Consider the following 17,932-nt stretch of genomic DNA (forward strand, 5'->3'; position numbering starts at 1 on the left):
ACTACTAAACAATTGTCCACCAGGACGAATGGACACCATCGAACTGTTGTCCAGAACAAAGTTGACCACCTGTTGGCACAACATGCTCAGTTTCAATGGCTGCTTCACAACCTGAGCTGTCTGGGTCCTTCCCTCCACCGGCAGCTTCTCTAAACTCAAATGGAAGATAAGATACGATAAGATTACTTTAGTGTCACATAACATGTTTTTATACATTGGTGACTCGTCAGTCTTTAACCTAAGTTGTTACAGTATTTTATATACTACAGGAAATACGTAATTCATACATTGTGTATTTTAATGAAAATACAACATTATATTTTAAATCTTTTCGTAACTCATCGAATCATTACCATAGACTTCACACACCTACATGAATTATGGATGCACTGAACAGAATACAAACTGCCATTCAAACTATAATTCTATATATAAACATGAATATACAAAGAATGTGTATACTTTGTACCTATATGGCTTCGAAAGTATATTCCTATTCCTATTTTTAAATTCTTCTAAACTATAACTTTTGCTTTTTATTCATTTAGAAATTCTTCTAGACTATAATAACATTTGCTTTTTAAGTATGTGCCAATGGTCTCCAATGTGAATTCCCCAAATATTGACGTTATCTTATTTCTGATCTTCAGAGCCATGTAATATGGAGTATTTTCATATAATGTGAGTCAGTGACAAGGTAGCGTATATTTCAATTTATGCCTAATTTCATAGGCATGTGTGAATGTATTTCCTTCAAACAGATGCAAGTATTTCTGTTCAAAGAGAAGTATTTCATATATGAAGGTGGAAGGGATTGTCATGTAGTCCAGGCTTTCGAATAGTGGTCTGCATGAATGTTTACTATTGATTCTTGTCATTGCTCTGCTTTTTTTAAGATTCGGAGGTTTGTCTTTTCAGCAACCCAAAAAATTATTCCATATCTTATAACTGTAATGAAATACGCAAGGTATACAGTTTTCTTCACCATTAAATCCCGTTACTTTGTGTAGTACCCTCATTGCATAAACTAAACTATTTAATCTCTTCAATAAACTGTCCACATGGCCAGTCCATTGCAAATTTTTATTTAAAGTTATCCCAAGAAATTTTATAGAATCAACTGTGGTCAGTTCTTTACCTGAATACTCTATTTGCGATATACATTCTGTAGTTTGTTTGGTCCTGAAGTGTATGATTTGGGTTTTTTCGAGATTTAATTTCATAGCATTATTTTTTATCCATTGTTCAAGTTCTTGTAGAGTTTGTTTCGTAGTCCATACTAATTCATCAGTGTTTTTGCAGCAGACTACAGCAGCTGAATCGTCTGCGTAAAGTATTATATCTGTATTTACTTTGCTAGGCGTATCATTTATGTAATATAAGAACAGAAGTGGTCCTAATATCGAGCCCTGGGGCACACCTGCTTGAATTTCTTTCCAGCTAGAGCTCCCCCTTCTGATGTGTCACCACCCTTTGGTGTCTGTTTTTGAGATCAGGTGAAAACCATCTTATAGATTTTTCCATAGAAGCCATAGGTACCCAATTTTTGGAGTAGTAGCTTATGGTTTACTGTGTCAAACGCCTTTGAGAGATCACAAAAAATAACAGATACACTTTGTTTGTTGTCGAGGCATTTACTTACTTTACAGATTAGTTCATTTACAGCTTGTAAAGTGTTTCGTCCCTTCCTAAACACATACTGGTTATTGTGAATAATATTACCTTCTTTATTGTACTTTTGTAATTGATTACATACTATTTGTTCAACTATTTTAGAGAAAACTGGGAGTATTGACACCTGGTGGAAATTTACTAAATCATCTTGTTTTCCATTTTGTAGATTGGACAGACTTCAGCATATTTCAGTCTGTCTGGAAAGCAGCCCTCATCAAATGATAGGTTTGTTATTTTACAGAGTTGAGGTGCAATACTGTCACTTCATACCTTTATGATATTCGTTGGAATTTCATCCCAGCCAACAGATTTAAGATTTTTTTAGGGGATTGTACTTCCTGACATGATACTGCAGTAAATTTAAACTCTCTTGATTCCTACAGTACTGCATCAGGTCTTATTTGTGGAAGCAATAAGTTATGATTTTTTTTTGTGATTATAAAGTACTTAGGCTATTAAATTCTTCACAGATGCGCTGAGTGTTAGTTACAATATTCCCACCAATTTCTAGTTTGTAATTAAAATGTTTTGTTTCTTCCGTACCTGTTTCTTTCTTGACAACCTGTCATACTGCTTTCGATTTATTTGAGGCATCAGCTATATATTTACTGTTTGCCATTTGTTTTGCTTGTTTAACTACCCGATCAAATATTTTTTTGTATTTGATTTTGTACCTAATAAATTCAGCATCATGGTTGGTTTTCGCTACCTTATGCATTTCCCTCTTTCTAATACTAGAGATCCTGATACCTTCCATAATCCATGTCTTACTTTTATTGTATTTATCACGTGTTGATACAAGGGGAAAGCATTCATTGAAAATGTTCTTGAATTCAGATACGAAAGTGTTGTAATTATTGTTTACTGAACACTGGTTGTTGAAGATCCAGTGGGTTTCAAGATATTATATTTGGCTGTCAGAAATTTATGACCAATTTTACTGTGGGCCTATACGATTTGTCTATGTATGACAATGACATAAAAAGTGCTGAATGATCAGATATTTCTAATTCTAATACATGTTTTTCTGTATTCCCATGATTTTTGGTGCTCACTATATTATCAATGCTTGTGGCAGAAATGGATGTTACCCTGGTGTACTAAGTAAAATTTAGTGTTAAGCCATTTGTAGCCAACAAATCCTTCGGGGTGGTAACCAATCTGTTTTCGTCTCATATCTATATTAAAATCAGAAAAAAATACAATTTTTTATATGGTTTCCCTACCTGCAACCTACTTAGCAGAGTTTCAGATTTCTCTAGAAATGCCCTAGTAGCCCAATATTCCGGGACATGATATATGCTTATGATTAGTAAGCCATATTCAGACAGCTCAATGCAACAGTTTTCGAATACCTGTTCCTCATTTAAACAATCAAAATTCATTTTGGCTTCAATGTTTTGTGTCTGTTCAACTAATGTACATGATCCCCCATACCTCTTTCTCCTGCAAAAACTCGATGCTATGTTGTATCCTGAGAGTGAATTTAGTAGCTTGACATTGTCCCATTTAAGCAAATGTTCATTCAAACATATGACTTTTACAGAGTTTATTTGCCCTAAGAGTATTTCTAAGTCATATAGTTTGTTCATCATTTCTCTCAACACACTACCTATGTTTAAGTGGATTACGAAGCTTTTTTTTACTGACTAAAGAACTTACAGTATCTATTAAACTGTAGGCAAAGTTTACACCTATGTGAGTCTTTACTGCTGATTTACGGTCCCTCGCTTTGTTAGTTCTTTCTGACCTAATTCCATAGGAATTGGTCCACCATATTAGTTTCCCTGTGAAGGAGCTTCTATTGCAATAACAGGTCTGTTTTCGTTGCCATGAGATATCTGTTCAAGCACATCATTAATGTTCACAGCTAATCTTTTCTTACCATGTTTGTTGTGATGCATTCCATGGCGTGTAAAACAGTTTCTTTTATAAGTATCAATATCTATGAGCTTTACATTTACAAATTTGGCACAAAAACTTGTTAACTTATAATTCGTTCGTTGAATTTCTTTGTTAACACACGACCAGTCCAGAAGATCATCCCTTTGCGGGAGTGTTGTTACAATTATACACTCCTGGAAATTGAAATAAGAACACCGTGAATTCATTGTCCCAGGAAGGGGAAACTTTATTGACACATTCCTGGGGTCAGATACATCACATGATCACACAGGCACTTAGACACAGGCAACAGAGCATGCACAATGTCGGCACTAGTACAGTGTATATCCACCTTTCGCAGCAATGCAGGCTGCTATTCTCCCATGGAGACGATCGTAGAGATGCTGTATGTAGTCCTGTGGAACGGCTTGCCATGCCATTACCACCTGGCGCCTCAGTTGGACCAGCGTTCGTGCTGGACGTGCAGACTGCGTGAGACGACGCTTCATCCAGTCCCAAACATGCTCAATGGGGGACAGATCCGGAGCTCTTGCTGGCCAGGGTAGTTGACTTACACCTTCTAGAGCACGTTGGGTGGCACGGGATACATGCGGACGTGCATTGTCCTGTTGGAACAGCAAGTTCCCTTGCCGGTCTAGGAATGGTAGAACGATGGGTTCGATGACGGTTTGGATGTACTGTGCACTATTCAGTGTCCCCTCGACGATCACCAGAGGTGTACGGCCAGTGTAGGAGATAGCTCCCCACACCACGATGCTGGGTGTTGGCCCTGTGTGCCTCGGTCGTATGCAGTCCTGATTGTGGCACTCACCTGCACGGCGCCAAACGCGCATACGACCATCATTGGCACCAAGGCAGAAGCGACTCTCATCGCTGAAGACGACACGTCTCCATTCGTCCCTCCATTCACGCCTGTCGCGACACCACTGGAGGCGGGAGCGGAAGACGGCCTAACGGTGTGCGCGACCGTAGCCCAGCTTCATGGAGACGGTTGCGAATGGTCCTCGCCGATACCCCAGGAGCAACAGTGTCCCTAATTTGCTGGGAAGTGGCGGTGCGGTCCCCTATGGCACTGCGTAGGATCCTACGGTCTTGGCGTGCATCCGTGCGTCGCTGCGGTCCGGTCCCAGGTCGACGGGCACGTGCACCTTCCGCCGACCACTGGCGACAACATTGATGTACTGTGGAGACCTCACGCCCCACGTGTTGAGCAATTCGGCGGTACGTCCACCCGGCCTCCCGCATGCCCACTATACGCCCTCGCTCAAAGTCCGTCAACTGCACATACGGTTCACGTCCACGCTGTCGCGGCATGCTACCAGTGTTAAAGACTGCGATGGAGCTCCGTATGCCACGGCAAACTGGATGACACTGACGGCGGCGGTGCACAAATGCTGCGCAGCTAGTGCCATTCGACGGCCAACACCGCGGTTCCTGGTGTGTCCGCTGTGCCGTGTGTGTGATCATTGCTTGTACAGCCCTCGCGCAATGTCTGGAGGAAGTATGGTGGGTCTGGCACACCGGTGTCAATGTGTTCTTTTTTCCATTTCCAGGAGTGTATTTGTGAAATGCAGGAATCACAGCACTGTGATCAGCTTCTTAACAATACAGCCTCCGGCCCATAATGGTCCTCTCCTCAACCTCGGGTAACCCACGGTTTCCACACCCTCCTCCCAACGATTTCCTCTTTTTCTGTTCTGTCACCCACTCCCAATTCAAGTCCCCATGTTGTCTTCAGTGTGTGCTGCTTTCCATTGGCTGCTACAATCCCACCAGCCCATATGCCTGCCACTTCCCCCACCTGCATACCTAGCCAATAAACTAGCACCCCCCTCCTCCCCCCCAAGCCACTAGCCACCCACCCCCAGCCTCTCTCCCTGTCTCTCGCCTCCCTCTTCCTCTATCTACCCCACCTGACCCTATCCCCACCACAACCAATCCACCAGATGAAAAACAGCATTGGCACTGTTAGTTAAGCTGGCACCATGTAGGGGCATACAGGAATTTGTATATTTTACGCTACCTCATCAAAGGATAACGTCAAAAGTTAGAAACTTTTCTTTCTTTTGTATGATGTTAAGAGAAACTCTGCTAACAGCTGGTAAAATTGTTGGTTATTAAAACACAACCAGTTTCATGGCCTAAAGACACATCATCAGGTGCAACCTACACAGTAAAAAAGCAATGTAACCACATTTTGTGGGTGTTAAAATTAATAAAGAAATGTCTAAAATATACTCACAGCTCTAAACGATCATAGGCATACCCATCGCTTCTAGTCAAACTTTACTGTTCAGAGAATGTTGTCAATACTATGGTGAGCATGAGGTAAAGAGGTTGTGTTCTAAAAAGAGAAAGGAAAATATTTTATAGTGAGTGGATGCTAAAGTTTATAAAAAGGGGCCGGACTGGTGATTAAAAAAAAAAAAGTTATCACTGCTAACATGATTAGTTGCGGCACTATGCCAATTTCTACATGGGAAGTATCAGTTGGCAGTGTCTTACCAAAGGAATGGCAGGGCGGCTCGGTGAGAGCAAAGTGAAAGTGGCCCACACGAACAATGAAGGGAGGCTAGCTTGCTGGTGGAATGGAGCTATCCATGTGGACAGTGTGATGTCATATACTCATGACTAAGAGCACTAAGTCGCTGACTTTACAAGCGAGAATAATACAGAATTTTACTACGAACTAACACCTAACCACAGAAACAATCAAAATTAGCCAGAATGCTATGGTGCTTTAATTACAAATGGTTATTCAATTTTAACTGTGCATTTTCGTTTTTAATATCTAAAAGTTTCTACACCTTCTAATATATTCAAAACACAGCTTTTTTTCTTTTTATTAAGAATTTTTGAATTTTCCAAAGGGCTTGTGATTCTGTGCCGCTTTTTGAGTAAGTGTACATTAATGGAGATTGTGAGTTATATAAGTTAAGGTGCTCCTGAAATCTTATTCGAAATGACATACTGGTTTGTCCTATATATTTCTCAGGGCAATTATTGCGTGAAATGCAGTATACACCTACTTCATTATATTTACCAGCTTTTTCATTGAGCCTGAGTTTTTTTCCTGGATCCAAAAATGTAAAATACACTGGAATAATGTTTTTAGATCTCACATGTCTGCCATTTTGTTTGGATATTGCACCCAAATATGGTATTCTACAAAAAATAGAACATTCCTTTGTTTGCTTGGCTGGTCTAAGTGGCATAACATCTGCCTCTGATCTGCTGCTATGGGAAGGAAGATTTTTCTTTTTCAATATACTTATTCTTGATCATAACAATTTTGGTACACTATACTGCATAACCTCATATTCATCAACATTTTTATTACCAATTCGGACTCTGTTTGTACGCTTTTAGCTTCTGCTCACTATAGAATATTTTCTTTTTTTCTTTTTAGATGCAAGCAAATTTTAAAGAATGAAGCATGTCCTTATGCTCACCATAGTATTGATTATATTCTCTGAATAGTACATTTTGACTAGGAGCGAAGGTTCTGCATAAGATCTTATAACAATGTGATTATATCTTAGTAACAAAGAGATAGAGGGGCTGGCCAATACTTACCTCAGCTCAGTACAGCCGATAGAAACACAGAAAACAACCGAAAATTTAAGTTCGTAGCGTTCGGAATAAATGTTCCTTCATCAGGGAGGAGAGAGGGGAAAGAAAGGGAAGAAGGGAAAGTTGATTTAGTTACTCACAACCCAGGTTATGAAGCAACAGGGAAAGGAAAACAGGGAGGGTAGCAAGGATGGAGGCATGGTTGTCAGAGGGAAGCCAAAGATATTCTACTGTTGGTACTGTGCCAGCTTCAAACCAAAGAGGATGCATACAGAAGTAAAGAGGTGTATAGTATAAAGATGTAGGATGAAAAGATGCATGAATGGCTAAAGAGGAAAGGAAAAGAGGAGAAGACTGAAAAGTAAATGGGAGTGAGGTGGTTTAATCAGGGGAACTGCCATGGGAACCAGGATGGCTCTGTCCTATGCCAACCTCTTCATGGGCCGCATGGAGGAGGCTTTCCTGAAGACCCAACAGCTGCTTGCCCTGACCTGGTATAGGTTTATAGATGACATATTTGTGGTCTGGACTCATGGTGAAGAAACACTCCTTAATTTCCTCCATAACCTCAACTCCTTTTCGAATCTGAATTTCACCTGGTCCTTCTCCAAAACCCAAGCCACCTTCCTGGATGTTGACCTTCATCTTGTTGAAGCTCACATCCACACCTCTGTCCATATCAAACCCACCAACAAACAACAGTACCTTCACTTTGATAGCTGCCATCCATTCCACATCAAACGCTCCCTTCTCTACAGCCTAGGTATTCGTGGCAAGCGTATCTGCTCCAGTGATGAATCCCTCAACAATTACACCAATAACCTGACCAGTGCTTTCCTCTCCCACAACTACCCTGCAGACCTTGTCCACAAACAGATCTCCCGAGCAATACATTCCTCCCCGTCCAACAACAATATTCCTACCCTCAGACCACACAGAAGCATCCCCCTTGTCACCCAATATTATCCTGGCCTCTAATACATCAATAAATTACTCTGCCAGGGATATGACTTTCTCAAGTCAACCCCTGAAATGAGATCATCCCTTGACAAAATTCTCCCCACACCACCCAGAGTTGCCTTTCATCGTCCCCCTAACCTCTGTAACATCCTTGTTACACCCTACAATATTCCCAGACTACCTTCTCTACCCAGCGGTTCCTACCCCTGTAACTGACCCCGCTGCAAAACCTGCCCCATGCATCCCCCCACAACCACCTACTCCAGCCCCGCTACTGGTAAAACATACACAATTCAAGGCAGGGCCACGTGTGATTGGTGTGCAGAAAATAAAGAGAAAATAATCCTTCATTTTTTCCCTTCCTAATATTTATCTTAATATTGTAGATAGCATAGGCATAGACCACATTTACGGCATGCCCATCCCCACAGGGTTTTTCTTTGACTTACTTGCCATGAGGTGTCACTGTGCACAGTACAGTGCTACCTAACAATAGTAAATGGCATAGTTGTGTTTTAGTGTTCTTATAGTACCAAATATCATGTGTGCAGCTTTTAAGCTTGGTAATAAGGTAAACCACTTTATTACATGTTGTTTCCAACTACTGCCTATTTAATATTTTTACTTTTACTACATGTTTAGTTTTTATTTACGTTATTGTGTATCAGGCCAATCACGGACTGCCCATTAACACGACTGTAACCCAAATCATATGTACTAAATAGGTTAAATACTATAACTGCTGTTTTTATTCTGTTTTAAGACAGACTTTATCCTGGTAAATACAACTTTTGGTTGCTTTGTAATCTGTATTCTAATTATATTTCTGCTTTTTATGCAGTTACTTGAGAACTGCTGCAAAGCTGAAATGTTATAGTACACAAAATAAAAATAAAATGGAAATAAATAACAGCCGATACAGGAAACTTATTTCTTTCAAGGGAAAAAATCTGGTAAATAACTGCATCAGAATAAATGACGACAAAATAAAACAAAATAAATAGAACAGATGAAGAGTTTGTTGCTAAACTACTTTATTATTATTGACTAATCTTATCAAAAATCTCAGTAATTGGCAGTTTCAATTATGTCTACTGATAAAACACCAACACACTATAAGCAAACCCTGCAGCTATATGCATAGAGTACATTAGACATTTCACAAAATAAATAAAAACAAAAATAAATAAAAATAAAAAAAAGGAAAGAAAGAACAAATCAGCTGATATTTAATATTTTCGCATAATTAATGGCAACAAAATTCCTTTTTCAATAGAATTGATTTACATTTAAAACTATGATTTACAATACAGAAAACAATAGTGTTATATGTGATGTAGACAGCATATGGCAGTAAATTGCAGTAATTTGCTGGAAAATGCCTTTTGCATGCTGCACAATAATTTTTTTTATTTTATTTATGCAACCTGACACATTTTGTCCTATTAGCAAGGCATAAATGAAATAAAAAAGCTTAATGTGCAGTATGCAAAAAGACATTTTTTAGCACTCTACTGCAATTTATATACAGCTGCTGCAAAAAGTGACCATCAATCGAAATTTTCATGAAAGTAGTTATTACAATATTTAAAAAAATAGCTATTAATTTAATGAAAGAAACATAAATACCTGCTCCAACTACAAGAACCGCAACAAGAAACTCCAATACTCTTGTAACAGCTCTAGCATAGTAAACAAGATCATCCAATGCTTCCCATGAAGAATCTTTGTACAGATTATCAAACATGAATAAACAATAAACAACAATTGATCCTGCAACCTGTAAAAAAAACATATATATTTTTTTAGAGAGAGAAAGTTAAAGTATTAGTGAAATAAAGCTACAGAGTGCAATTGAATTCTTAAGGAATTTTTAATGACTAAGTGTAGATACCCAACCGTTCATTAACTGAAACTAATGTATGAGTCACTTTTTTTTAACAAAGTCTCTGTGAGACTATGCTTTAAATAGAAATTTGTTGTGAAGGCTTTGCATATGGATGAGTAACACAGAGCACTGTGTTAATTGCATTATCAGTCATTCAATCTATGACATCTCTCATATTGACCATGATATTTCAGTCTAGCACTTCTACTTTCCTTTTCTTGACTGCAAGTGTAATACACACGTAAAAATTTGTAAAGTAGATTGTATTATTAATATGGATATATTTGAACAGATTTGGTTTCTTGGTTGGCAATGAATATTTTTTCATTAGCTATAAACCACTTCTTTATTAGAACTAAATCTTTCAATCAAACAATGGACGATGCTCAAGCACCTATATGCAATGACAAAGAGCATAATTACACACAATGATAACAAATATGGACTTTGAAGAAGAAAGGCAGAGAAAGTCTGGAGGCGTTTGAGATGTGGACATGGCGGAAAATGGAAAGAGTAAGTTGGATGGCCAGAGTAAAAAAAAAAAATGAAGAGGTACTGGGAGAGAAAAGACACATTACTAGATGTAATAAAAAGAAGAAAAATAAATTGGATTGGTCATATATTAAGAAAGAATGATGGACTGATAAAAACAGTTTTAGAAGGTTATGTAGAAGGGAAAGGGAAGCAAGGAAGAAAGAGATTTCAGATACTGGATGACATGGTGGATGGTACAACATACAGCAGCATTAAGAAGGAAGCAAAGGATCGCAGAAAATGGAGAGGCAAAGGACTTGTTAATATAGTAGAAAACTGATGATGATGATGATGATGATGATGATGATCACAAACCAAAAAAATCAACATGTATGCCCATGAAACATTCAGCACACAATCTATGCTTATGACAAGTGCCATGATCATTCACATCAAACCAATGTTACACAAGACAGACCTCTGGGAGGGGGTTCGAGAAGTAAAATATCAAACTTATGAAAAATAAAGTACAGATGAATGTATAGGAATATATAACCCATGAAAAAGGAAATACAGATAAATGGTGAATACATAATGTCTCTGTTGCTTGGTTTCCTTCCTTCCTATGCTTTATATTCTACTATTCAAATTTTCATCAACACCAGACACAACCTTGTATGACTACATCCACAGAAACACTCAATTACACTCTTTTTATGGTGAAATAGAATATGCCACTTCTGTCAGGTCTTGTGCTCCATGTTAACAAAATTTTATGTACCAAATAAATCACATGCTTCCCTGCATTCCATAATTTCAATAACTTATAGTTAAGGAATTAAATTGATCTACATACAAAATATCATGTTTAAACTGGTTACCTGTTATTAATGCCATTCTTTAGAAGTACATTTATCCAAACAATGTTGTGTCCATGTATGAAAGGTTCAGAATTAAAGATCAACCATTTGATTTACATTGTTTTCAAGCTTTAGGTATTTATATTTACAGCCAAACTCTGCAAACTGTGAGAACTGCATGGGAAAGTATGCCATACTGCACCAGCCACTAGGGCTTTTTCCCAAGCCATTTACCTATGGAGGGCAGGAAGAATGATTGGTTAAATTCCTCTGCACACAGTAATTAGTGTAATCTCGTTTTCACAATCTCCATGAGAGGGACATGTAGGGGATTGTAAAATATTCCTAGGCTCATAATTACACGTTGGTTCTACAAACTTTATGTGTAGGGTTTCACAGTGTAGATAGTGTGTATCTTCAAGCGTCTGTCAGTTCGTTCAGCATTTTTATGGCACTCTCCAATGGGTCAAACAAACCTGTCACCATCCATGCTGCCCTTATTTATATCCATTCAGTATCCCCTGTCACTCTTATCTGGTACAGATCCCACACACTAGAGCAATATTCCAGGACAGGGCACACAAGCTGTCATGAAGCAAGCTGAGATATTTTTACTTCCCCTCTAGTTTTGCCATCGGCCTCTTTAAAATTCATTTATTCAATTTTAACTAATTACCATTAATATATGTAAGTTCTACTCTGCATTTTCATAAAAGAGAAAGGATGGCCCTCAGTTTTAAACAATGTAACACAGACCTAATTTTCTGCTTAATTTTATGTTGTTGTTGTTGTTGTTGTTGTCTTCAGTCCTGAAACTGGTTTGATGCAGCTCTCCATGCAACTCTATCCTGTGCCAGCTTCTTCATCTCCCAGTACTTACTGCAACCTACATCCTTCTGAATCTGCTTAGTGTACTCATCTCTTGGTCTCCCTCTACGATTTTTACCCTTTGCGCTGCCCTCCAATACTAAATTGCTGATCCCTTGATGCTTCAGAACATGTCCTACCAACCGATCCCTTCTTCTGGTCAAGTTGTGCCACAAACTTCTCTTCTCCCCAATCCTATTCAATACTTCCTCATTAGTTATATGATCTACCCATCTAATCTTCAGCATTCTTCTGTAGCACCACATTTCGAAAGCTTCTATTCTCTTCTTGTCCAAACTATTTATCGACCATGTTTCACTTCCATACATGGCTACACTCCATACAAATACTTTCAGAAACGATTTCTGACACTTAAATCTATACTCGATGTTAACAAATTTCTCTTCGTCAGAAATGCTTTCCTTGCCATTGCCAGTCTACATTTTATATCCTCTCTACTTCAAACATTATCAGTTATTTTGCTCCCCAAATAGCAAAACTCTTTTACTACTCCAAGTGTCTCATTTCCTAATCTAATTCCCTCAGCATCACCAGACTTAATTCGACTACATTCCATTATGCTCGTTTTGCTTTTGTTGATGTTCATCTTATATCCTCCTTTCAAGACACTGTCCATTCCATTCAACTGCTCCCTCAGGTCCTTTGCTGTCTCTGACAGAATTACAATGACATCAGCGAGACTCAAAGTTTTTATTTCTTCTCCATGGATTTTAATACCTACTCCAAATTTTTCTTTTGTTTCCTTTACTGCTTGCTCAATATATACACTGAACAACATCGGGGAGAGGCTACAACCCTGTCTCACTCCCTTCCCAACGACTGCTTCCCTTTCATGTCCCTCGACTCTTATAACTGCCACCTGATTTCTGTACAAATTGTAAATAGCCTTTCGCTTCCTGTATTTTACCCCTGCCACCTTCAGAATTTGAAAGAGAGTATTCCAGTCAACATTGTCAAAAGCTTTCTCTTAGTCTACAAATTGTAGGAACATAGGTTTGCCTTTTCTTAATCTAGCTTCTAAAATAAGTCGTAGAGTCAGTATTGCCTCACGTGTTCCCATATTTCTACGGAATCCAAACTTCCCCGAGGTCAGCTTCTATCAGTTTTTCCATTCGTCTGTAAAGAATTCGCATTAGTATTTTGCAGCTGTGACTTATTACACTGATAGTTTGGTAATTTTCACATCTATCAACACCTGCTTTCTTTGGGATTGGAATTATTATATTCTTCTTGAAGTCTGAGGGTATTTCGCCTGTCTCATACATCTTGCTCACCAGCTGGTAGAGTTTTGTCGGGGCTGGCTCTCCCAAGGCTGTCAGTAGTTCTAATGGAATGTTGTCTACTCCCGGGGACTTGTTTCGACTTAGGTCTTTCAGTGCTCTATCAAACTCTTCACGCATTATCATATCTCCCATTTCATCTTCATCTACATCCTCTTCCATTTCTGTAACATTGCCCTCAAGTACATCGACCTTGTATAGACCCTCTATGTACTCCTTTCACCATTCTGCTTTCCCTTCTTTGCTTGGAACTGGGCTTCCATCTTAGCACTTGATACTCGTGCAAGTGGTTATCTTTTCTCCAAAGGTCTCTCTAATTTTCCTGTAGGCAGTATCTATCTTACCCCTTGTGCGATAAGTCTCTACACCCTTACATTTGTCCTCTAGCCATCCCTGCTTAGCCATTTTGCACTTCCTGTCGATCTCATTTTTGACACGTTTGTGTTCCTTTTTGCCTGCTTCATTTACTGCATTTTTATATTTTCTCCTTTCGTCAAATAAATTCAATATTTCTTTTGTCACCCAAGGATTTCTACTAGACCTCGTCTTTTCACCTACTTGATCCTCTGCTGCCTTCACTACTTCATCCCTCAAAGCTACCCATTCTTCTTCTACTGTATTTCTTTCCTCCATTCTTGTCAATTGTTCCCTTATGCTCTCCCTGAAACTCTCTACAACCTCTGGTTCTTTCAGTTTATAAAGGTCCCATCTCCTTAAATTCCCACCTTTTTGCAGTTTCTTCAGTTTCAATCTACAGTTCATAACCAATAGATTGTGGATAGATTGTGGTCAGAGTCCACATCTGCCCCTGGAAGTGTCTTACAATTTAAAACCTGGTTCCTGAATCTCAGTCTTACCATTACATAATCTATCTGAAACCTGTCAGTATCTCCAGGCTTCTTCCATGTATACAACCTTCTTTTATGATTCTTGAACGAAGTGTTAGCTATGATTAAGTTGTGCTCTGTGCAAAATTCCAGTCACCCATGACTATTAAATTTTCGTCTCCCTTCACTATCTGAATAATTTCTTTTGTCTGATCATACATTTCTTCAATTTCTTTGTCATATGCATAGCTAGTAGGCATATAGACTTGTGCTACTGTAGTAGGCGTGGGCTTCGTGTCTACCTTGAGCACAACAATGCGTTCGCTATGCTGTTTGTGGTAGCTTACCCACATTCCTATTGTTTTATTCATTATTAAACCTACTCCTGCATTACCCTTATTTGATTTTGTATTTATAACCCTGTATTCACCTGACCAAAAGTATTGTTTCTCCTGCCACCAAACGTCACTAATTCCCACTATATCCAACTTTAACCTAACGATTTCCCTTTTCAAATTTTCTAACCTACCTGACTGATTAAGGGATCAGACACTCCACGCTCCAATCCATAGAACGCCAGTTTTCTTTCTCCTGATAACGACGTCCTCCTGAGTAGTCCCCGCCCGGAGATCCGAATGGGGGACTATTTTACCTCCGGAATATTTTACCCAAGAGGACGCCATCATCATTTATCCATACAGTAATGCTGCCCTCAGGAAAAATTACGGCCGTAGTTTCCCCTTGCTTTCAGTCGTTCACAGTACTAGCACAGCAAGGCCTTTTTGGTTATTGTTACAAGGTCAGATCAGTCAATCATCCAGACTCTTGCCCCTGCAACTACTGAAAAGGCTGATGCCCCTCTTCATGAACCATATGTTTGTCTGGCCTCTCAACAAGTACCCCTCCATTGTGGTTGCAACTAAGGCACAGCCATCTGTATCGCTGAGGCACGCAAGCCTCCCCACCAAAGGCAAGGTCTATGGTTCATGGGAGGAATTTTTGTGTATGTATCTTCAAACAATGTGTAGTTTCAAGACCTATTATTGTGATGATATACAAGGGCCTGAATTTTAGTCATGATGACAATCAGTCCACAGCCAAGTTTCAGACGAGGAACCTGTGTTGGTTAGAACGACAACAATGCATCAACTTAGCAGTGTAATAAGTATTACACAATTAGGTTGTGTGTTAAAACAGTGACAGTGTCTGCTCCATGCATACCTTTCTATTCTTCAAGAACTGTGAACTTTGTGGTTAGGCTTTTACTGCTCGTAGATGTTCAACAGGAAACTATTTTAGCAGAATGTGGATGTTTGCCTGCAACCTATTAATGAGGCTTATCGAAAGTTAAGCAATAGTGCACTGGCCATACATAACTGTGTAATACTTGGGGGGGGGGGGGGGGGGGGGGGTTGTGAAAAGTGAATGTAAAAGATTGTGAAACGCAACTGTGCATCTGTTGGCACGATTTCATTCAAAGCAGTCTGTGTTTACTTCCAAACCCCTTTTTTCAACCAGTGTACCAACGCAGTACGTTGACACTGGGGACAATCAATGAGCGAAGAAATAAACAAAGCAGGTGAACCATTACAGAGCATTGTGTTTGCAGTCTCCTTTCATAGACTAACTGGATTTCTCTAATATTCCACTGACAATGAAGTGTTTAAATGAACCAATATGCTACATTATGTCAATTAATTCATTACTGTGATTGTAACAATAAAATGTAACTATGTACAAGACTTGGTTCGCTAACCCTATGAAACTTAAAAATGTGTGCGACATGAAATTTGTCGTTAGTACTGATTTTATATCATGATATATATAGATTTGTTTCCTGTAACTTTAACACATACATCTCTTGTACCCTCAGTTTTCATAGAGGTGATACTTAGAAAGCCTGTAATACATTTGCACTTGACACAACCATATATCTCAGTAATTCTTGTACATTGACTCTGCACTTAGTTATGGATTTTTCCCAAGTTTTGGTGCTTGGTAATTTGTTTCTGGACATTAAAATGGCTGTGAAAGTAGGCATATTCTTCTTTGCTCAATTTATGAGTTTAATCCAATCCCCTGCCACATGAATATATTGTTCCATTTTACTAGTTTTTCCATTATACATTGTTCAATAAAATCGAATTCCTACATTTGAGACACTTCAAATCTAAAGTTTCTATTTTCAGATACAGAACTTGAATTACATTTAGCAGAGTCAGAGCCACTCTGACTTCTAATTTCGTCCAGTGCACAAGTCCAGAAACAGAAGAATGTGCTTGAAGTTTCTGGCATTTTCAAGCAAAGGAAGAAAAATTCATTGCAAGTACAAATTTTTTGATTTATCAAAGGCCTTCAACACTGTTGGCCACAATACTCTAGTGCTCAAACTCAAAGCTGTACAGGTGTTTCTGTGCCGGCTGTTGAAATTATCTGATAGAATTCAAACAGTTCACTTCAACAACCAATATTTTATTTTCATGCCTGTTAAATAAGGTGTCTCTTCAAGGATCAATCTTCACCCCACTTTCGTTCATGTTATATATGAATGACATACCAAGCAATATAATATATGATTCATCAAACTGTTAAGAGATGATGTGAAATCACCTACTGGCCACTGCACTCATATCACAGCTGTTTGTGAAAAGCTGGACTAAAAAAGTACTCTCTCTCTCTCTCTCTCTTTCTCTCTCTCTCTCTCTCTCCCCCTCTCCCTCCCTCCCTCTCTCTCAAAGTAGGGAAAAACATGATGCACCACAAAGGAATTATTAGAATGGGTTGAAAATTGGTAGATGTTATGTACATGTAAAAATAAACAGATGCAGTTATTTGGCTTGCGATTGATTGACAGAGTTGTTGGATGTCCTCCTGACGTATATCATGCCAATTTCTGTCCAATTGGCGCATTATTTCATCAAAATCCTCAGCTGTTTGGAGTTCTCTGCCCATAATGCCATAAACATTCTCAACTAGTGAGAGACACGACAACCTTTCTGACCAAGGTAGGGTTTGGCAAGCATGATGAAAAACAGTAGAAACCCTTGCTCTGTGTGGATGGGCATCATCTTGCAAACTGGTCCTGCTATGAAATGTAATGGCAAGCCACACCATCACTCCTGGATATGGGGCCATATGGTGGTCAACAGTGAGCTTGGTAACCTACTGATGTCCAGGGTGTCTCCAGACATGTCGCTGCTGGCCAATGGGACTCAGTTCAAAGCAGGACTCACTGAAGACAACTCTACTCCAGTCAATGAGATTCCAGGCTGAATGTGCCTGATACCACTGCAAATGGTCTTGTTGGTGTACAGAGGTCAGTGGTAGCTGGTGCAGGGGGTGCCGTGAGCTCAGTCCCCTTTCTGTAAACTGCCTATTAATGGTCCCTGGGGTCACCGAAGCACCAGTGCTTTGTCAGATCAACGATAATGAGGAATCTGGGGCTCTGAATGCCTCTCTGACAATTGCTCGAACCTCATGTTTGGTTGTTCCTACAGGTCAACCACTTGCTTCTTGATGCTGTGTTTGGCCATAATTCACCCGTTACTGGCAACATCATCAGATAGTGGCAACACTCAGATTCAAATGTCGAGATTATGCCCC

General features: G+C 39.2%; 1 protein-coding gene across 2 annotated transcripts in view; it reads right to left on the reverse strand.

The window, feature by feature from the left end:
• The window catches only part of LOC126355205 (RING finger protein 145-like), a 223,447-nt gene that overhangs the window by 50,409 nt on the left and 155,106 nt on the right, over positions 1-17,932 (reverse strand). For both annotated transcript variants that reach the window (XR_007565474.1, XM_050005440.1), the window contains one exon: positions 9,742-9,892. Coding sequence is in view for 1 of the 2 variants with exons in the window: in XM_050005440.1 (XP_049861397.1) it covers positions 9,742-9,892 (151 nt within the window). In the remaining variant the exon portion in view is untranslated. The remainder of the gene's footprint in view (positions 1-9,741; positions 9,893-17,932) is intronic.

The sequence above is a fragment of the Schistocerca gregaria genome, chromosome 3, assembly GCF_023897955.1.
Source record: "Schistocerca gregaria isolate iqSchGreg1 chromosome 3, iqSchGreg1.2, whole genome shotgun sequence".
In the NCBI taxonomy this organism is placed as follows: Eukaryota; Metazoa; Arthropoda; class Insecta; order Orthoptera; family Acrididae; genus Schistocerca; species Schistocerca gregaria.